This window comes from Nuphar pumila, chromosome 3 (assembly GCF_984573655.1).
Source record: "Nuphar pumila chromosome 3, dmNupPumi1.hap1.1, whole genome shotgun sequence".
Lineage (NCBI taxonomy): Eukaryota > Viridiplantae > Streptophyta > Magnoliopsida > Nymphaeales > Nymphaeaceae > Nuphar > Nuphar pumila.
The window spans coordinates 146,048,549-146,072,776 of record NC_143251.1 but is presented as its reverse complement, the minus strand read 5'-3'; the positions used below and the strand labels follow the sequence as shown (position 1 = coordinate 146,072,776).

The 24,228-nt window shown below is 34.1% G+C and overlaps 1 protein-coding gene across 1 annotated transcript; it reads left to right on the top strand.

Annotated features, from left to right (window-relative positions):
* The first annotated feature begins 5,445 nt into the window (after positions 1–5,445).
* On the top strand, positions 5,446–23,725 carry LOC149844305 (ATP-dependent Clp protease proteolytic subunit-related protein 3, chloroplastic-like). Its single transcript, XM_090000490.1, has 9 exons — positions 5,446–5,797; positions 5,951–6,052; positions 7,462–7,584; positions 16,715–16,774; positions 22,460–22,556; positions 22,641–22,714; positions 23,111–23,164; positions 23,236–23,319; positions 23,396–23,725. The coding sequence occupies exons 1-9, from the start codon at positions 5,528–5,530 to the stop codon at positions 23,486–23,488; spliced, it is 957 nt and encodes a 318-aa protein (XP_089856616.1). The 5' UTR covers positions 5,446–5,527; the 3' UTR covers positions 23,489–23,725.
* The last annotated feature ends 503 nt before the right edge of the window (positions 23,726–24,228 follow it).

Genomic DNA, 24,228 nt, shown 5'->3' with positions numbered 1-24,228 from the left:
TGAGGTTCGTTTGATTTATGCCCTTAATAATTCAAATGCTTAATCATGTATATGTGTTTGTTTTGTAGCATGTTGCATGAATTTAATTGTTATATTTATCCTTTTGATTGCTTGATGATTGTGATTTTCATTGTATATGTTATGAAATGATATATGATTACATGTATGCTTGGTTCTGTATATACATGCATTGTTATTGTTTTTTTATTGAGACTCAATGAGTCTAACCCCTATATCATAAACATTTAGATGATAAGTGAACGAGTTGAGATGACGACAGAATGTTACGAGTAATATCGATAACCAACAATTTTAGATGCAAGATTTATTTTGGACAATAGTCTATGATTTACTGAGACTTGTTAATTTGTTTTGAAAGTATTTAGGCCTTAAAGTTCAATGTTTGCAAATTGGTTTAATTGATGTACAATTCATTTAATTGATGAATGATTTAAATTGATTTATGATTTGTAAATATTTGTTTCTATCTTGGATTTAGATTCTTAAGTTAGAATCAATTCATGATTTGGACTTGAACCCAAGTCGTTACAGAGAATGGATCCAATCCTAAGTTGAGTTAGAATACTTATAACCTACCCGAAATTCTAACCGAGATAAAAAGAAATGTTTTCATTGTATTTCTATTTCTTTTTATAAAGAGTTCTTGTTCTTAGTTGTTTCATTCACAAACTTTGTTCTAGTGAGCTAATATATGCTCACGCTAGCCCTCAGGCAGCCCTCTTAGTAATTAGTCCAGTTAAAGTATTGTCATCAATAAAGCCTTATATCATTCACTATGTTTTAAAATAAAAAATTAAATTAAAAAAATTAAGCATATTGTCACGTTAAATTTTGGGGTGTTACACAAGAAGCATCTTTAAGGAGTTTTCATATGAGCCATATAGTTCTTCCTTTGTATGTTCACGTCCATGCCATGCTTGTTTGTAACTAATCTACCTACCTTTCTTACGACTGATGTCATTGATAATTTCTCTTTGAGTCATCTTTAGGTTATCGTGCAGGTGTTTGCTAATAATCTGTATAATCCATACGGTATGCAATTTTTTCACTTGAAGGTTGTCCAATGATCTACTACATATATGCTATCTTTCATACGTATTCACTTGAAAGAATGTTGTTCAACGCACCTTTATACAATGAATCTTTCAGGGGCAATCACTCACAGTCTACGAGTTCTTTTTTCCTGCATACGACAATCACTCTATTACTGTCGCTTCTCACAAATTTTGTTTTATAGTTATTCATGATCACATGATCTTTCAAAAACTCACGAGAGTGTTTTAGATCATTAAAACTTTTGCCAACAATAATGTATCCATCATTTGAGCTTGTTGTTAGCCACTTAAAAGAGTATTAATCATTAAGTTTTTTATTATGTAACTCATCAATCTACTAAGATGCCTTTGCTTCAATGATTTTCAATTATTTTTTATTATATGAGAATCCATTAAACATGAACATATTCAACCATATCTCATTAGTATAAAAACATAAAATTATTCTACTACTCAATAAACGTTCATACAACTTGTACAACATATCAAGAGCTTCACTTTATAATTGTCATTTGTATATCATTTGCATTCGTCATTAATTATCCCATGTCATCAGTGTCTTGTTCTTCCCTTATCATTTTTGAGTCATCCTCATTCAGCATGGTATTCATCAACATCATTTGATTCTCTATTGTCACCATGATCACTGCTACAATTAATTGATTCTTTGGGTGCATAAACTAAATAAAAAATCATTATATTTATCACTTTATTTGTGTTCATGTATACAATATTTCTGCATTTCTAAATTTTATGATTAATCATAAAAAATACATTTAAATTTCAAGCATAAATTATAAAGTAATATGTACCTAGTTATGTCATTTGCTCTGAAAGAATGAATGTTATTCAAATTACTATGGTGAAGATCGATAGCAATGGTTTGTTGACATAGTTTCACATCCTCTGTAATACAGATAGAACATCAATTGTCTGTTAAAGTTCTTAATTGCCTGCATGTTTAACATCTATATCCCTAATTGGTTCCAACAACTGCATGCACTTTGCATGCATGTTAAGAACATCAATATCACCCATAGTTTGAGATAGATAAATGTTCACCAAAGAACTAAGCTCAATAGATGGTGCCTAAGATAGATGCACATTATCCATATGATTCATATCATTTCCATCATCAATTGCTCATTGTTTAACTTTGCAAACATCCAAATAAACATCAACACTATATAACATTGATTCTACATCATCATCGTTCAAAACATCTATCCATATTTGTTGGTTATTTATATTTGAAGAATAGTTATATCTGAGGCTCAATAACTCTTCAACATATCTAGTTTTACGAGAGATCAAAATCATAAATTTTTTAAAGCTATTATTTTTTTAGACCATTATAGATCTTCAATCAGAGTGATCAAACCTACGATAGTGTAATTTAGCCCTTTCATACAATATCATTAATTGCCTACACCAACCATACAACATATCATTTATATAATAAAAATAGTATATGTTAAAAAGACTGTCAATATATATTTTATATATTCCATTAACAAAACTACCTACAACAATCATTCTGAAAACCAACTACGTATAAAAACCCTAACCCCTATTGAATATTTGTACAGAGTCAATTTCAACCTTATCACGCTAATCGAATGCTTGTGCACAGTCAACCCTAACCTCTTTACCCCAAGACAAAACTATCAAATATTAAATAAAAAATAATAAAACAAAAATAAATCTTTTATAACACTAATAAATATATAGCTATTGGAAAACCCTAAAAATAGTAATCCCTAAACAAAATATCCAGTGTCAAATATTAAATAAAATACATGCAATCATACATAAATCTTTCATGACAATAACCAAACACAAATACTACAATACCGTATTAAATATATATCGATAAAAAAAACTTAAAAATACAAAATAATAATAATAATGTATACATATATAGGAATGAACACTTACCCAATGAAAAACCCTCCCAAACCTACTCAATAGACATTTCATTGGATTTTTGGTATTTTTTTCAAAATTTTGACCATACAGATATGATCTATATGCTTATTTTTATAGGAATTGGTTCTTTGAGCATTTGATTCTGACACATTGATAGGTTTTTATAAGTTTAAAAAATCAACAACGTATAATTTTTTAAGGCTCAAAATACCATTTTTTCTAGCTAAAAATCATGATCCAAGTGTCGATTTCTAGTCAATCAATCATGTTAAACACATGTATAATCAAAATTTTGAAAAAAACACCAATTTTTTTCATTGGGTAGGTTTGGGGCCGTTTTCATTTCTCTCTCTCTCTCGATATATATATATATATATATATATAACTCACTTTAAGACCTAACCAAATGATAGAGAAGTTGACCAAAAAGATGTTGCAAGATGATTTGACAGGAATCACTACAAAGGAGAGAGGGAGAGTGAGAAATAGGTTAGCGTTCTAATGAGAAAAAAAAAAGAATGAAATGACTTTCTATATGAATCATCAAACATGTGAAGGTACAAACATTCACAACAGACATTTGAGAATGTCATTAGACATTCGAGAATGTCATTAGACATTTGTGAACCTCCTCGAAGAGTATTTAGTTAAAGGAGATTCATAACTTTTCTTTGTGAAGGTCATACTGTATTTGCCGCCGTCTCATCATAATGCGAAAGTTGAGAACATTCACAATAAGTATTGAATGTCACACATGTGTGGAGCTCTTTGATGTGTATTTACTTAAGTGAGGTTCACATGTTATATCCGTGAAGGTCATACTACATTTGCAAAGGTTGTACTATATTTGTCGATGTTCACATAATCTCTTTTTTATTAAAAGGTTGTGAACTTCTTACAACATACCTATATATCGCACGAACCTCAACAGGTTCACACGTGCGATGAACAAAAATGTTCTAAGAAGTTAGGAATCCACGATTTTGGATATGCGAGAGATTTTATCAAATTGGTAGGTATTTCAAAAAGTGTGCAATTTTGCAAGGACAATACAATTATTTTATGAATTAAAATTATAATGTACAACATGAGAAAAGGTGAACCACATGAGGTTCACCTTAATGACAAATGAGTGAGAAAAAGTTTCTATATAGGAAAAGGGCCTCTAGAAACTTTTCTTAAGGCATGTTTAGTCAAGTCTCATGAGATTTGAACTCTCATGCAAATGAGAAAATGAATCTCATAGGCATTGGCTAAACAAATATTAGAAAATAAATGATGAGAAATGGACTCTCATTTGCCTTTACAAATGAGTGTTGCTTTCTCATTTAAATGTTAATCAGAATCACAAGGGGCCTCATGTGATTACTCATGTGACTCAAAAAAAATTGATTTGAAATCACAACCCCACAAACCAAACTTAGAACTTTTCTGCATTGGTGAGAAATGAACATTTTCATGTGGAAATGAGCAGTTTGCCTAAAGGGCATTTAGTGCCAATCTCACTAAATGATTGTTCCACCTTTTCTATTCAAACAACTACTTTCTATCGAATGCAAATGTTGAGTACACAGCTCCTAACCAGCTATCAGCCCAAAATAGGCCCATGTATCAACCATATCCTTTCATCCCTAAAGTCATACTCTTAAATCTTCCTGCCGAGGGGTCTCATTATTACAAATTGTTTTTACTAAATCTGACATCATAGACATGATATATATGGTCAATTTAGTGAGTATCGGTGTTGAATTGATGGAATACTATGTGTATGATGGATTTTTGACGATTCAAAAAATCAATGGTAGTAAAAACAATACAATTTTATGATTTCAAAATCATATTTTTTCATAAAAAACAGAGAGCAAGAGGTGCATGTTTTGCATATTGTTTCATCTGCATACATATATGATCAGTTATTTGAATGTGTTTTTTCCTTTTTAATAAAGAAAGTTTGAATCCAAAATCACTTAATGAATCCAAATCTATTTTATCGAATCTACTCAAACCCACCTTAAGAACCGAAAATTCAAACCAAGATAAAGCTCACTTTGGACTTGAACCCAAAACCAAATGACGCAACTTTAAATGAACCTCCCCAAAACTTACCTATGCTCAGATCTATTCCATTGCTTCTCATCGTCTCAGACACATGAGCCAATCTCGTTGCGACGAGGAATTAGTGACCCATTTGAAAATTGACATTGTAGTTGTACTTCGGGTGCTTGATTAGCATATGTTCATGTTTAATATTGGCATCATGGCATGACCTTCTGGCCTTTGAATCCTTTGTCCTACAATGTCATCTAATCGTACCTAGATGGGAATAAAACGGTCAAACTTGTTTAGAGATTTGCTCGGGTGAATAGGGACGTTGCGAGTTCGAAACCTGCAGTGTGTGTCCCTTGCTGCAAAGCTGAAGCTAAGTGTTCTCATTGGTGGGCAAAGAAGAAGAATGGTATGACAAAGCGAAGAATGAGGGAAAAGATAACTTGAAAAATTTGCTGAGAGAGAGAGAGAGAGAGATGGCTTGCGGGAGCGTGAGTTGCTCTTCCATGAGCACCCATACGCTTCGTCTCCGCAGCAGCAACCACTCTCTGAGGGGCAGCAGAGGTGCGAGGATGTCGATTCCGATGCCCCCACTCAACCCAAAGGATCCCTTCCTCTCGAAGCTGGCCTCCGCAGCGGCGGCCTCCCCCGACCCTCTTCCCGAGCTCCTCAAGAACAGGAACCCCAACGTCCCTCCCTACTTGGACCTGTTCGATAGCCCCCAACTCATGGCCAGCCCCGCTCAGGTAGGCCGGAAAGAGAGGAGGAAACAAAAATCCCCATTTGGGTACTCGCGTTCTTGTTGGTTTCTTCGACGATTTCCTGAGTTTTCTTTGATGTGTGGCTTCTTTTTTGGGGACAAATTGATGGTGGGTGTTCTTTTTCTGTCATGGAAAAAGGTGGAGCGTACTGTTTCATATGGGGAGCACAGGCCGAGAAAGCCTCCTCCGGATTTGCCTTCATTGCTGCTTCATGGTCGGATCGTCTATATCGGGATGCCGGTAAGTTTCTTGGGATTTCCATGTTGTGTACAACCAAAATGGTCAATTCGTGGTGAAATCTTCTTGATTCCTTGGTTCATTTTTAGCTTGGATGTTGTTTGTTCGTGTTTATTTATTTGTTAGAACTATCTGGTATTGATTGAAGATATGATGGTATGAAGTATTTGGATACCATAGGATCTCGAGGAATAGTTAGAAGATGTTAACCATCAGAACGGATAAATCTTTCGATGGTTATGATGTGGAATTAGTTAATTGAACTAAGACGTGGTTCAGCTCTTAATTTGAAGTAAAAGATGTGTTGGAGGCGATTTCTTTGTATTGAGGATATTCGTTGTTGGAGACAGAAATTCTTCCCCTTCATTGATAAGCCAAGAAAGACAGATTGGCCGTGTAATTGGGATGGTTAGGATGAAATATTGTCAAACTTCTAGCATTATGGCAGATAAAGGACCTGAACAAACTGATTTTCTGGATGATGGTCAGAAAAGTTCAAGATGATATGTGTTGAAGCTGTTATAAGTTGATTTTATGCCATGGGGTTGTCATAAAATGAATGGAAATTCTTTACTACAGGACCGCATGTAAAATCTGGTGAGTCATTCTATGCCAGGTTTCGCTGCTGCTGAATTTTGAACAATGGAGAGTAAATAATGAACAAAACAAAAATTGTGATTCAGAAAACTGAGTACGTCTGGAGATACTTGACAACTTTATGTGTTCTTCTCTACTTAGAGGAGTAATGTTGTTCAGTTCAGATATCACTTTCCAGAATTACTCCTCTCCAGTTTCTTGTTGACTATAAGCAAAAGGCAGTAAGGTGCACACTGAGAACTAGATTGCAAGAAGAAACAAATCCAATAACAAACTAGAATTTTCATGAAATGGAAAACATGTCGAGTTACTTAGTTAGCGTAGTTGATGAAGGCCATGAGGGAGCAAAAATTAGAACATATAAATTTCGATTTGCATGGAGCCAGCAATTTTAAAAGGAATTACAACAGATTGATGAGCTTATCTTTTGAGACATCAGTTGCAGTTTTTTCTTTTAACCCTGCGTAGTCAGTTCTCACACAAGATCACAAGAAATATGGACCTTCACCATATAACGAAGAGAACACTTGCAAATATGACCCAAGATTCACTTGTCCTTTTGCAGAACATAAGAGAATTCATTTGGTTATGAAGAGATGCATATGTTATGTTTTTTCTTTTTTAATTTTTTATAATAATGTTTGACAATTTTGAGATATTAAGACAACTCAGGAAATTTTTACTTATGAACTTAGTATGAGCACTGCACTAATATCATAACTCCAATCTAGCAGGCACCGTGATTCATATAGATCTTTTTGTTGCAACTTCTTTCTTTCTTTCCTTTTTCTACATTAACCATTTGTCTTGATTAGTTGGTACCAGCTGTTACCGAGCTCGTGATCGCAGAATTGATGTACTTGCAATGGGTTGACCCAAAACAGCCTATCTATCTCTATATTAATTCTACTGGAACAACACGTGATGATGGAGAGACGGTATGATGTTTTAACTATATGAAATCCCTTTTCATTACATATTCCTTTCTGAAGAAAGGTCAATCAGATTTTTTTTTGTTTTTTTTTTCCTCTTTTGGTGTGTGAGTATTTTGGTGTAACTAGAAGGTATTTGACTAACCAATCTCGATGGGTAATCAGTTGTGCATGGCTCTTGCTGTACAAAGTTGACATGTGGCCTTATTACTTACTCTCATCTCTTACGTATCCTTCATAAGAAAAAAGTTCATATAGGCTACTTTTGGCAACAAGCAATTTGCATGTTGAATCCTCCATCAGAAAATTTCCCTATTAACACCCCTTTTCGGTCATCTATAATTGTTGCTTCCTACTCTCGATTAGTTTTAAGGTGACCATGACCCAAGCTTGTTTGATGGTGGTTTGCATTGAACTCTCTAGGCTGACAGTATAAGTTCTTACCATGCTCGGGTTGAAAAGAAAATCCATCCTTATATGTTCTTATTCATTCTCTCACTTTTCTTAATCATTGTACTGTTAAAATATGTGTACTCATACACATATATGTTGAAATATAATCCTTAAATATACATATATATATATATATAAAGATACGTATACATATATATATGTATACGTATCTCTATTTATATATATATATATAAATATATATATTCTATCTTCCTAAAATACCCTCAAGGGTATTCTTGTAATTTGTCATTTTACGCATATTCCAATTGGAATATGCATTGTAATATTTTCTTTAATTTTCTGTTTTTTATTTTTTAATTTTCGTATTCGTACCATATTGGGGGCCTCCCAATAGAGACGTTGGGAGCCCCCAACGGTCACAAATGTGACCGTTGGGGGCTCTCCAACGTCTCATTTGGGAGCCCCCAAGGTGGTCCCTTTTGTGCTTATAAATAGGGGCTTGCTCCTTTGTATTCTTCACTCCTTGGAGGAGCTTATACTCCATTGTATAGGGTTTTTACCCTCTTCTTCCTTTTTCTTCAATAATATTCAACTTATGACTTTAAGTCATATTTACCCCTTTTATGGGTTTATGTATTGGCACATGATGTGCTTGTGTTGTTCCCTTGAGTGCGTATATTCGCACTTCATATGCATGTGTATGGGTTCATTATTGAACCTAAAGTATTCAAAGTCACTTTCTAACATGTACTCTTTTCAAACAGTTGATTGCCTTGCTTTCTTTCCTTTTCTTGCAGTTGGTTGTATTATGTTGGTGGTGATTTCTTATGACAGTGGCTTTGCAAACCAAATACAGCTGATAGTGTAACGAAATGACATGCATGACATGGATCCCTATGCACTCCGAAATGAATACCAAGAACCCAAATATAATGTATCTGAATACAAACTTACCATAAGAAATAACAATGGAACACAAGTATTATGAATGAATAATTTTATTAAGAATAAAATTAAAAAATACAAAGAAAAAATTCAAAATACAAACTCACTCACTACAAAACACTCAAAACAGTAAAAAAGAATCTAAATCTACCCATCACTCTCTCAACCTTTGCTCATTCACACACCCACAATATATAGAGAAAGAGGAGAAGAGAGAAGAGAAAGTAAAGGAGAGATGTAGCCATTGGAGACGGTCCAACGGCTACCTGTTTCAACAGCTAGAATATCTAGCTGTTGGACTAGCCTCCAATGGCTAGTCTTAGTCTACATACTATATATATATATATATATATATATATATATATATATATATATATATATATATATATATTACAGTCATCTTAACACCCCCTCAAACTTGCAATTACAAAAGAAGGAATCCATTACATAAAATGACTTCGCTGACTTCATTAAGTTTTTCCATTTGATGCTTCCTTGAGTAGTGCTTTTGATCTTCAATCATATGCTCTGTTGTACAAAGGGTCTTTAGAATCTTTAATATCATCACCACTTGAGAACCTATAGATAGAGCTAACGAAACATTCCAACTACACACACACACACACACACACACACACACACACACACACACATATATATATATATATATATATATATATATATATATATATATATATCATAAACCATAAAAGAGGATTTAAAAAATTATCTATATATTATAGAGAGAGGATGACCAAACACACCAAAAAATACTATATATATATATATATATATATATATATATATATTTAAAAAATATCCAAAAAGGCAAGTGTTTTCTAATAATTTCAAGCACCGAATTTTAAACATAATTAAAAAGTTTAAAAACAATTTAAAAAACACATATATTTGACATGAAGTCATCACTACGAATCTTTAAATATCATAAACAAGATCAAAAGAGAACAATTTAAACAAGACAACTTTCCAAGGAGTTAAATCCACACAAGGAATAAAATATTCATGAAAAGGGTTTTTCAAAGAAATAACCAAATGCACAACGGAAACAATGAAGAAATTTACAAAACCCGCATACAAGAGAAATGATATTTTGCAACAAAGGCAAAAATTGATCAACAACTATATCAATCAACATATACAAAGGGGATACTTTAATGTCCTAAAGAGATAGGAAGACTCAATCTGATTGTTACCTATGTCACATGGGTGCGGGTGCGGGGGTGCGCAAAAAAAAACAAAAAATAAATAAATATATATATATATATAGAGAGAGAGAGAGAAGGGAGTTCGGGGTACCGCAGCCCAGATTTTTTTTAAATCCAAAAAATTTACCAAAATGACCCCGATAGCCCGCGGCCTGGCCCTAGCCCATCTCACGTATATAGCAGATGGGGTTTCTAAAGTCATGACCCAAACCGGGCCTGAGCCGGGTAGGCTTAGCCCATCAAGCTGCAGGGCCGGTTGCCCACCCGTATGTACCATGGTCATCCCATGTCAAATGACAACTATGGTAGCCCTTAGTCAGAAAAGGATAGCCCCTGTGAGCTATGTTGTTAGAAAATGACATATATATGTATATACTTGAATATATATATATATATATATATATATATATATATATATATTTATATATATATATATATATTTATATATATATACATACTTTTCGTAATACAAGAGTATGTATATGTATATATATATGTATATAACTATATATTTAAAGTATATACTTATATTCTTGTAATACTTTTTTATTTATTTATTTTGTAATTTTATTTCTTTCTTATTTTTTTGTCTTTTTGTCAAACAGTCATAATTGACTAGAGCTGTTGGACTGTCAAAACAGCCAACAGCCTTTTTGTCAAACAGTCAAAATGTTGACTGTTTGAATAGAGCTGTTGGGCTACTCCCAACGGCTCTAATTAGAGCTGTTGGGAGTAGCCCAACAGCTATCCCAACAGCTATTTTAATAGCTCCTCTCATGTAACCTCTATAAATAAGGGCATGCTGCCCATTGTAATTTATATACAAAGGTAGAGGGTTTTACCTCTTACATATTCAGATTCAAGTGCATTTATGCACTATTCTTATGTTTGTTCTGTGGAGCATTTTGTATGCTATTTTGGTTTACCATATTGGGTGAATGTATGTTTTGTCAAGTTGTTTGTAGACTTGATTGTGTGTAAGACTCTTTACATTATGTATATAACTTTTTAATTGAAATAATACATTTTAATACTTGTTATTTTCAATTATGTGGGACGAGTTTGAGCTGCCTTGAAGGTCTCCTCTACCCGATGTAATTCGAACCCGAATCTCATTGCGTGCTACCTGGGAGCTCACACCTTCCTGTGTCTGAATCGGATATCCGATCCACCAACCAATGACAATTGTGGTCATGACTCATGAGTCCTTGGACTTGACCTTTGGATGTCATACATCGTCACGGGATCGTACCGTTCGGAAAAATGCCAACCCTCATATAGAAGGCAAATAATAAATAAACCCCCAAAAAAGGAAGTTTCGTATGTAAAAAAGGACAAAAAAATAGGAGAGTATTTCACGGTAGCTCTGCCGGCAAAATAAAGAGGGAGAGGAAGAGGGTTGTGGGGAGAGAGCGGAAACCCTAGATTCCCTCTCTGGAATTCCCAGCTTGCCTGTTTTCCGGCGGCCGGGAGGGCCATGGAGATGATGAACAAGCTCTGAAATCTCGACGCCTACCCGAAGATCAACGAGGACTTCTACAACATGACGCTCTCCGGAGGGCTCATCTCCTCTATCTTCATCTTCCTGTTGGTCCTCTTAGAATTTAGTGAGTTTTCTTTTTTCCATTTTTTGATCGTTTTTCCCGAAAAAGTTTGGGTTTTTTATTCCGTAGCCTAGAATTTTTTTAAAAAAAAAAAATCCAAAAAATGACCATAGGTGCGTTGACCGCACCCAGGGTCGGGTTGACCGCACCAGGTGCTGCATGTGCACCCGCGTCGCTTTGCATCAACACGGGTGCAGCACCTGTCTTGTCGAATCCCTGTGACATAGATTATAACAATTTAATTTTCAAAATATGTTGACCTATGCAACAAAGACACATTATAAGCATGTTAATGGACTATGTAATGATTAAAATCCAGGTTGTAAGTATCGTATCGTTACCCGTATCGGTCGGGCACAAAGTAACACCGTATCGTAATTTTTTAATAAAAAAATTTCAAAAAAGATAAAAAAAAATCAGAAAATTAGCAAAAATTCTAAAAAAATCATATCACATGAAACAATGATGAATTACACAAAATACAATCATAAAATCACATATGAAGCATTTATGTATCTTTGAGTTGCATAAGACATCATCAAACATCAACTATCTCATAGGAACAATGCAAAATATTAAGTATCTTGCAATTAAGAACGTTCCACAAGACTCATACTTCTATATTACATAAACAAAAATATTATGACAATAGTTGGACTCGATTTTCAATCGGTTTTCACTCATTACTTGAGTGCCCTATTTCCATGCCGAATCATCTTATGCCATCTTTGTTGGAGGAGTGTGGCGCATAATTTCTACCTTGATATAAATCTTTAATTCGTGCCCCCTGAAGTGAATCTTTTTGAAAAATAGCTTTGTAATTTTACTCATAATAAAGATTTTTTTACCTTAACCCATTTTCTTGAGTGGAAAAATTGTGGAAATGCACTTATTTTTTACCTTAACCCACTTCTTTGGGTGAAAATGAATGAAAATGCACTTTTAGTGGCTTCTAGACAAATGGAGAAGTCGACCCTCAAAAGGTATTTAAAACCCAAAATGAAAACTAACTTTTGGCTTTTTTAAAGTGCGTCGAAGGTGTATCATACGATACATCCTGTATCGTACGATACAACACGATACGTGGTGTATCGTACGATACACTCGATATGGGTGTGTAGTGTATTGCTAAACCCAAAAGTAACGATATGTATCATACCGTATCATACAATACGATACTTACAACACTGATTAAAATAGAAGAATAATGAAAATGCCTACAAGAGCAACAAGAGAGTAATATGTAAAGACCACTTATGGGCCAAGCACTCGTACACAAGATCCAAACTCACAAGAGAATATATATATATATATATATATATATATATATATATATTACTTCATAATAATTAGCTTAGAAAAAGTCTCAAGGTCTCACAAGAGTACCACAAGAGATACCAATACAATAGTGGTCACTTATGGACCAAAAGAACTCTCACAATAGAGATACACACCAACAATTTACAAAGAGATTCTCAAGTAAAAAATTATAAGACAGCTTAGAGAACACACAAGACAACCAATCATGGATCAAATTTAAAATATCCTTAATCATGCAATTAAAGCATATTCAATACAAAATGCATGAAAATATTTTAAAAAACAGTTTTCATACAAGGGAAAATGAGTAGTAAAAGTTTAGAAATTTTATAGAGGGATTTAAAATTTTCACATAACACAATGAATGATATTTGCAAGTCTCAGCAATAGTTCGACCACCACAAGCATTCACCTCACTAGACCTCCAAACCTCAAAAAATCAAGTGTATCAGCTACTACAACAAGAGCACAATACACATGACAGCCATTATCAAACCAGTGACCATGCAACAACAAACTGATAATCGAAACTGAACACAAATGTCAACAATAATCATTCTCGTGACCATGCACAGGCAATACAGGCTCCCCGACAATACAAATCAGCTACAACTACAAGAGGTGGACATTACCTCACTTCAAAAATCATTGTAAAACTGCAAATAACATCAATGGGTGCACATAACTCACTACATTAAAAAACATCTAAATGACTCATCTGATAGCCTTATCAAGATCAAAAGGAAAAATAAACAAGAGTTTAATAAGCCAAAGGGGTCTTACCTTGGGTTTAGGCTTGCACTTGATCCGGCTGCGAAGAGGATGCTACGTTGAGGTGGTGGATCCGCTGCTGAAGGTGTCGAAGGCTGCACTTGTTGGAGAAGAGAGAGCAAGGCTGGGCGTGAGATGGAGGTGGATCGACTGCCACTTGGGAACCGATTGGAGCTCCAAGGTGTGGCTGGTGCAGGAGGAAGCACACACGGTAAGAGAGTTTGTAACAAATCAAACTAATGTAAAATATTTATGAATCAATGTAGTGATATTAAATTTTACAAACTTTTGAAACACCATGGTTTCAAAAAATAGATAGCAATCACAGATAAACATAATTATAAGCATCCATAATAACAATGGCCAAATATACAAACTAGTGATAAAACACACTTACGGAACCATAGATCAAACAACCATCAATTAGAGTCAAACTATAAGCCGACAATCTAAATTGACAAAACCGGGGCATACACAACTCACCCCAACAAATGACTCTGGTTCAACAAATCCAACATGGATCCAGAGGTCAATTAATTATCAATCAGATCCAAGACAAATGTCAACACGACACTCATAAACTTTGATAATTAGATACTGATAAGATGACTTGTGCATACATAATTCACCTCAACGGCTAACTTCAACCCAACAACAACAAGGTCAAAAGAAATGATGCATCATATAAAATTTTGTGAAGGACAAAACAAATGCCATAGTATGGCAATACCGAACTCACAAAAAGATCAATTTAAAATAAGGTGAGTTCAAAAACATAAATTGATTTGAAAGTCACAATTTCAAATCAAGTTCAATACAAATTTAGAAATAAGTGCAATCATATGCAACACAAGATGTCTCATGACAATTTTTTATAAACTTAAACAAGCAAATAACGGTCAAGGTCATGCCCAATATAGGCAATCTTCATAGATGAGATGAAATCATGAAATTTGAGTATCCTTCAAAAGATAATGGAATCATAAATCCACTAATCAAGGAGCAAGTGCACTAAGGCACATCACATACAAAAGATCCAATAAATCTCGATAAAGAGACAAGAAGAAATTTCATGATAAAGATTCATGAGACAATTGATGACAAACATATAGAGATTCACAAAGAGTTATATAGAAGTTCAGTAACATACCTAACTATCACCAACCATGAACCCACATATGTTATAAAAGAAATTTTATCACAATGCATATAATGAAATATCAATAAACAAGGAGACCACTAAGGGTTACAAAACTCTACAAGCACTCAAAACAATAAGCCACCGATGGGCTAACACGGATAAATCTACTAAGTGCTAAACAACAAGCATACAAGAGTCTAAAAATTCAAGTTTTATTCATAAAATGCTCAATAAGAAGCGTAAACACAAGCCATTAATCTTGAGAATAACTTTACTTAATGAAGTTATTTAAAATAGAGCAATATCACTCAAACATACATGATGATAGGACCTTAGAGCACAGAAAACATCTGTCATGACTAATGACAACCAAACAAAAAATTTCTAAGATTCACAATCTTAATTATGGAGGTCCACATAATATATCTTAAAATTCATGATTGGTCACATAATTAAAATCACCAAACAAACATCACGATATATTAAAAATCCTAAGGGTAATCCATGTACACACATACGTTAAGTGACATACAAAAAATACCACATGAAATTTAATATTTTGCAAAACATGATGAAACACATATAAGACTTTAAGAAACCACATATTTTTGCAAAAGAATATTTTTTTAATATACATATCCAACATATATTTCATATATCAATAGACAACAATTTCTACATATTCTAATTTCAAGAAAAATATTTATTTTTAATATAAACCCTTTTAAAACACTTACCATACATATGAAAATGAAAAAGCCAAATATAGATACCGCAATGTGAAATCCTTTAATCCACCATTCATTAATACAATTGTTTTCAAGACCACGAAGCCGAGCTCTGATACCATGTAACGAAATGACACGGATCCCGAAGCACTCCAAAATGAATACCAAGAACCCAAATATAATGTATTTGGATACAAACTCACCTTAAGAAATAACAATGAAACACAAGTATTATGAATGAATAATTTCATTAAGAATGAAATTCAAAAATACAAAGAAGAAATTCAAAACACAAAGTATCTCACTAAAAAACACTAAAAAATAACCTAAATCCACCCATCATTCTCTCAATCTTCACTCGAACACACACCCACAATATATAGAGAAAGTGGAAAGGAGAGACGAGACAGTAAATGAGAGACCTTCTAGCCATTGTTGAGGGTCCAACCTATTCCTCTAGCCGTTGGACTAGCCTCCAACGGCTAGTCTTAGTCAACGTGGTTGAAGAAGATACAACACATGTATATATACATACGTATATACACAAAAATAGTGCATTCATCTTAACAGATAGCTGCTAAAATAGTGCCTCCTCATATTTGCTTCTGTACTAGTGCCTCTCATTTGTCTTTCTCGAGTTCTATTGTGCTTAAAGGTTCTTCCAAATGAAAACAGTTAAAAAATCTTATCTAGAAACCTGGTTTCTGTATTTTTTCTTCCTAAAAATAACTCCTGCTTATCATTTCTTAACAAACTTTATTTTTTTGCAGTTATACTAGTTCTCCTTGCCTGCTCATTTTATTCAGTGAACTCTTAAAATCATACAGAATAGATACAAATGCCCATTAAACATTTTTCTGCATTCTCTTCTTAAACATATGCAACTCCACTTTATAATTTCTTGGTGAACTTGATGTTTTTACTTTTGCTTTATTAGTTTTCCTATTTAGTAGTGGCATCTCAAGTCCTCAAACTCTGTTATTGCAGGTTGGGATGGAATATGAAGGATTTGCCATCTATGATGCCATGATGCAGTTGAAAAATGAAGTGAGTTTCTTTCATGTATCTTTGTTGTCTCTTGACAACATTGAATATGATTACTGTAGTTCTATGTTATATTGGCATAAATAATTTACTTACTGTTCACATCATTTTTCATCCTATTTCAGTGTTCTACTTCTAATGATTCCTTTAGTCCTATCATTTCCAATTTCTTTTTTTTAATAACTTATCATTTACTTTATTTTTTTCAAGAAACCCACCGGCTCCAGAGAACAGTCTAAGCATATATGTAACGACCCCAAACTGATCTTTGAAAAATGCAAAAAAAAAATTAAAACAATTGAGAAAAACCTCTCAAGAACCAGGGGCACATTACAAATTTAATATTCACAACCCATCAACCATTTCAGACATAGAGTAAATTTAAACCATGAACTGAACTTCATTTATTTAATCAAATACGTCAATAAGTTTTAAACAACTTCCAAAATCAACTCTATCTAATCCCGTGTGCATCAAAATCCGACCTACCAGACCATAAACATCGAGTCCTCCAAACAGTCAGTCATATCATCACGGAGTCTCGGTGCCTGAAAAACATTTTTAAAAAACAAGTAAGAACTGAAGTTCTTGTACGAGACCCTCTAACTTTTCAACAGTAAGGAAATAGCATAAAGCAAATCAAGCACAAGTTTAAGAAGAATCACAGGCAATATATCATCAGAATAACTTATCATCTAAGCAGTTCAAGCAAGCATTCAACAATTTCATGCTATATCAAACATTTAGGGATGCATGAATCAATGCAACATGCACGAATAACTTTTTAAGTTAATTTATTAGAATTGTTTTTGCATGCATGTCCCTATTTAATGCACGCAAATTTAATTTTCACATTCTTACAAACCCGCGGATACTTAAAACAAGTAAAGTTTCTGAGGTTCAAGGCAGTTTTCAGTCGTAGCTTAACACACAAGTTGTATTTTAATTACTAGGTTTCACACTTGTTTTCCGACCGATATCAGGAATCATCATTCATCGAAACATTAGGAATCATCACCTAATGTCGGGACATCAAGAAAATCATCATTCATTGATGTCACTTTCTTGGTATACTAATAACTACAGTTGAGTCAACAACACCATCCGTAGCCAAAGTAGTTAAAAGTTTCCTATAATAGTGGTTGGGAACATGAACTACACCAGGTTCTTGGGGGCAACAAATGCACATGGTGTTTAGTATTCTCACGGTCCCCTACGATCGCCATCCAAGGTTCCCACCCTTTCAAAGAGACATCAGGAAATAAAGTTATTATACTGTTTGGTCTCTTTTATCATTTTAATTAATTAAGAGTTATGCAAATCATCATGCAATGACAAATTCGGGTCTTTGCTTTATTAAGTCAACAGTATAATTAACTCAAAAACAATTTTCAGAAATCATTTTTCAATGCATTTACAGTTTTACTATCTCAAGAGCAACACATGCTCCTGGCCTCCAAAGGCACATCAGTGGTTCATACATAACCACTACGTAAATTAAATAACATTGCACATCTCACAGTAACAATAATCATTCATAGACGAGAATAATTTAATATTCACAATTCACAAGACATGATACCAAAACATATTCATGGCTAGTGAGCGAATGCAAACACAATCAGATCTACCATATTGGTCTAGAATCCAAACTTTTTGAGACCGACCAGTTTTGGTACTCATTAGATTCAGATTCAATAAAATATCCATGACCAACCAGAATTCATGATTCCAAAAGAAATCAGATTTTAGGGATGGCATAAGTAAAATTTCAGTTTTTCAAAAACCCTCTTCAAATCTGATTTTTAATCCATTCAACAAAACAGTTTACTCATATTTAAGAAAGCAAACCCCATGCATAAAACAAATCATCATGTATGCAATTTCACAATTAATATAGTCATGCTTCTAAAGGCATGACTGAGAAATCAGATTGCAACATAGTAATTCACATGTTTGAATTTATGCATGACTCGACTAAAACAGGAAGTAAAACATAACATGCATAACCAAATCATTAGATAAAGAACCATACATCAAAAGGTTTCTTGCATGAGCTGTGACACTTTATATATATATATATATATATATATATATATATATATATATATATATATATATATATATATATATATATATATATATATATATATATATATATATATATATATAAAGGTCTGAATCATAGTAAAGACGACAAATTTCAGGATAAATCAAATCTGAACAGGGTCGACCTCTGCATCAACTTATTTCTCAGAATAACACATGCTCAACTAAATTTCCTGAACACATGAAAGGCTGACAATGGAAAAAGGGTCCAAGTCATGCGATAAATCCTGGTATCGTAAATCAACACATGCGTGAATCAATAAATCTAAGCTTGACTGATTAAAAATTCTATCACACACACACACACACACACACACACACACACACACACACACACACACACATATATATATATATATATATATATATATATATATATATATATATAAGATCTACATTCAGTAGATGTATGTATATATATCTCAAGGTTTGATCAGCTGGCAGGCACTGCTCGATACTTGCCAAAATCATGTTTTTGATTTACATGCATGCCGATTTCGGTTGCATCTCAAACACGTCCCTGTCAGAAATCCAGGTTCAAATCATGACCCAAATTCATTCTTAGTCTTACAAAGCATGAAACACAGATCTGTTGTCATTCTTGGCTGCAGTCAATAAGATCTAAACCTTGTTGAATCCAGGGTGCTTCCAATGGGGTTCAGATCCAACATAATACCCAACGAGTTCCTGTTTATGACTGTAACCCACGTGAGCAAGAAATTAAATTTCCAAACAAAAACAAGTTGAAACAAATAAACTGAACCCAAACCAGAAAAACGCAGATTAAATTTAAGTACCATAAATCTAATCCAAAAATCACAGCAGGTTTCTTTTGTATTATTATTACCACACTTTTTTTTTTATTTCTAGGCCCGGATTTAATGACATCTATCAAAAATCTTTCCTTTTTCTTTTGTGAGTTTTGAATACCCACAACCACACCATATCAGTCATGTCATATACAGGACTGATATGGGTGCGTGTATGCAGGCACGTGTACCCTGACGCCATTTATAGAAATCAGTTTTATGAACTCAAACATAAATTAAGTATTGGTTAATAGATCAACGTGAACTCGATTTGATAAACATAGATTTAACAGATCAGTCAAATAAATTTGAACCAAACACAGATAATCACAGCAACCTTACTTAATATTATGACTGCTATAACTTTTTTTTTTCTCAAGCCTATCAAAAACCCGAATCAAGAATCAATATTCAACCAGCCAACATAGATCCAGATTTGACAGAATCGATAAATCTGTATGTATATATATACAGATTTAATTTCCTCTCTCAAGCCCATACTTGATTCAGTCCACGCAACTCCCTCCACTTATCGGAATAGAGAGATAATCTTGTACCTTACTCTTCGGATTGCGAAAACGTAGAGGAAGGAGGTGACGTTGAAGATTGTCCTCTCTCTCTCTCTCTCTCTCTCTCTCTCTCTCTCTCTCTCTCTCTCTCTCTCTCTCTCTCTCTTCTTTCCTTTTTCCTCTCTCTCTTTTTCAGCTAACTTTTTTTAGAGAGGTTTAACCTCTCTCTTCTTATAGTGAGAGGCTCTCTCATAAGGGGGTGAAGCCCCCTTCTAGATGGAGTTGGTTGGGGGGTAGAGTTCTACCCAAAGTAGAACTCTCCCTCTATTATTATATATATATACATTCTTTTTTTTATATTGAGGAAGGCTTCCTCATTAGGGAGTGACACCTCTTCTAGAGGATATGCTTGGGGACCTCTTTTAATATATAAATATATATTTTACTTATATATATGTTTCTTAAAGTTTAAATTCGTTTTTGTTTTAAATAAGTTATTGGATGGATTATGCATTCAGGTTGGACCCATGATCCAAATCCATATCCATTTGGATTTCAGCCCATACAAGGCACTAGTCAATATAGATCCTAGACTAGGTCCAGATCCATGTTGATGTCAACCCAAATGTATATAGATTGGACTACTCCGATCCAAATTAGAAAAGGACCCAAAATAGAGACCGGTCTAATTTGAAAAACGCATTTTCTAAACCAACCCATATCCAAATTTGACAAATCAGATCTCCTATGAGATCTACGTTCCATAACAGATCTAACTATGGTCCTAGATCCATTTCATTCCTTAATTTCACCTGAATTTTGCTTGAATTTAAAGGTTAAAAATAAATAAAATTTCTCAGGTGTTACATATCATATATAAATATCTTCAATGCGCCCTGGACTAGGTCCATACCCCCCATTGACGTCAGCCATATTTATTATTTTAAATTTTCAAACATATAAAATATAATTATTAAATTAAAAATTGTATTTACAAACTTGAAATATAGGAAAATTACGAGATATTACAATATATTTGTGCGGTTTCTTTTTCTCATGCATGGCATAGCACAAAAGAATGCTCTAAGTGTCATAGTTTTGCCTGTATGTTACACATGAACATGAGCGTGCATAATTAGAAAGAGTAAATGACACATTACTACCTGTATTTTGAAAATTCACGATGTCTCTTAATATATTTTCTTTGTAAAATTGCTAAAAGTCCATTCATCAAATCATCATATCATTTTCAAATTTGATAGGAAGTATATAAATTTGTGGAACTTGTTAACATCCACAAAAGAAACAGTGTGGGAGTTAATGATTCTTGTGCGTATGTGCATAACGCAAACACATACAAACATATTATGCTAAATTATAATTTTATTAATTATCATTTTCTTTATGTACTCCAAATGGTTCCTTCTTTTATGGCAAAAATAGTAGCTTCCCTAGTTAATGTCGTAGAACCTATGGTTTGACCAACTAGTAGCTTACTAGAGTCTACAATGCCTGGTGACTGAGAAAGAGTTTAAAGAGGTAAAATTGGCATTAGGACTCTCTCTCTCTCTCTCTCTCTCTCTCTCTCTCTCTCTCTCTCTCCAAAACCACATGGCTTTTCTACCATTATACTTGTAAACACAAGAGAAGAAAAGATTAGTTGACTTCATTCATCATGGCAGTGCAATCTTCATTCATATTACATGTTATTGTTGCTCACCAGACGTCCTTCCTGGAGTTTTCAGAGATTTTGAAGGTGACCAGATGAAAAACATAATCAGTGCATTGTGCCTTCTAGCAGAAAGAAGGTCCACCTGCACCAACAGTTGTGTAAAAATAAAGCGTACCACTTCACCAGATGACTCGTCTCATGCATTTTTTTATCTGCATCTGCTGCAGACTTGTTTATAATATACTTTGACATTTGAGCAGATTATTTATAGCTAATGACCATGGTTTCCTTGTCAGATATCAATAAAACCATATTTTCTTAACTGATGGTTTGTTGTATTGGTTGATTTATTATGTTGGATAGGCTTTGATAGTAGGATTTATTTGTTGATAGACAAAGTTGTTCTAAGATATCTAAGTATTTGTGTGTGCACAAGCACGATGAGGGTCTTTAAAGCTAGATGCAATATAAAGCTAAATTATGTGGTACTGCACATATGTACCACATATATGTCAGTGCGTAAATCTTTTCCTTTTGTGATATAGATTGGATGAGTCACTTACGTCATTGCGAGATGGATGTCATGCAGATTCAAACTGTCGCTGTTGGTGCAGCCATTGGGCAGGCATGTCTACTTCTTGCTGCTGGAAAAAAGGGTAGACGATTCATGATGCCGCATTCCAAAGGTTTGCAAACTGCTTTTTATTATAGACAGCAAAGAATTTCTGGTTCTAGTGGACAAGTATCATCATCTTTGCCTTGGTTTGCAGCAATGATTCAACAACCTCGTGTCCCATCATCAGGGCAGATGCCAGCTAGTGATGTCCTTATCCGTGCCAAGGAGGTTTGCTCTGCTCTCTGATCTCTTTCTGGTGTCATGTAATTTGTTGCATCTGTCTTACCTAGATTGGTCATTAGAGGTAAATTGTGTGATATAAAAATATCTCTGCATCAAAACTGGTTATTTTTTTCGCATGTTATGAGTCAAAATAATTCCTTGTGCATTTTATACCATTAGTTGTCATGTACATCCAGAATATGTATTACAACAAGACTTTGATGAAAATAATTTCTAGTGGTTATTTATGCGGTCTTGGAAAACTTCTGATATTTGTGCAACAGTCAAATCTGAAATAGTTTTGCCTGGTGCAATTGTTACATATTCGTGTTTCCCTTGCTGAAAGTGCTGTAGGAATTCCTGATTGGCCTCTTTGATTTTTGACCCGCAAATATTTCTCAGGTTATAACCAATCGTGACACTCTTGTTAAGCTCATAGCAAGGCACACTGGTAACGTAAGTATATAGACAACTGCTGCCTTTTATTTTGTTATTGATGTTTTCAATCTGACTGGTTTGCTTGTCAGTCAATTGTGACTGTGTCAAAGGTGATGCGACGACCATTCTATATGGATCCTCAGAAAGCTAAAGAGTTTGGTGTCATTGACAAGGTTCTCTCTCTCTCTCTCTCTCTCTCTCTCTCTGAGTTGTCACGTCTTTACATAATATTTCTCTGTTGTTCTTTAGATACTTTGGCGTGGTCAGGAGATGATGGCAGAAACTGCCTCGTCTGGAGAATGGGACAAGAGAGCAGGCATTAAAGTCGTTGATGGTCTGTGAGTTTGTTCGATGAAGCATCAGCCATATGCTTGCAGGTTCATTCCTGTTTCTACCGCCAGAATGGTCATCCTGCTCTCACATTCATCTATACATGTATAGTTGTAGCACAGCGGATGTGTTGATTGCTTTTAATGCTAGTAACAATTGAAAAAACGCTCAAAGTGAGGCATGGTAATCAGCTTTGGACAGGTTACACTGTATTGCTTCGTAGGGGAAAATGAATCTGTGGAAGTTTTGTTATAGAATTATTAGCTTTCTCAGATAAATTGTTGGGCAGCATGTGCGTCACTAGCTTTACATGCATCAACACCACCAGGCAAACGTTTGGAATATTACAACTGATTGCAAAAAATAAGGTTTCTTGTATTTGCAAATTCCCACCTAATATTTGGTGTATTACAACTGATTGATTAAGTTTTGCCTGTACCTGTCAAACAGCCACACAGGCACTTAAGATCAGCTCTATCAGGTTAACTATAGTTGAACAAAGGTTGAGTTAACGGTTGTTTTTTTTAGGGCGAGAGCACTATGCCAGGTGTTGCGCATCGGTGTTTTCATTAGACAGTCAGGATTGTCAAATGAGGAAAATCCTCATTTGACAAATGACTTGATCCGAACCCCCACTCAAAATGGCAGAAATCCTTTCTTTATTGTGGAGATTTTTTTTAATTTATTATACGGGAAAAAAGGTGTTGCGTCGAGTTACCACCAAACTGGAAAATCCTGCCAAGCTATAGTCG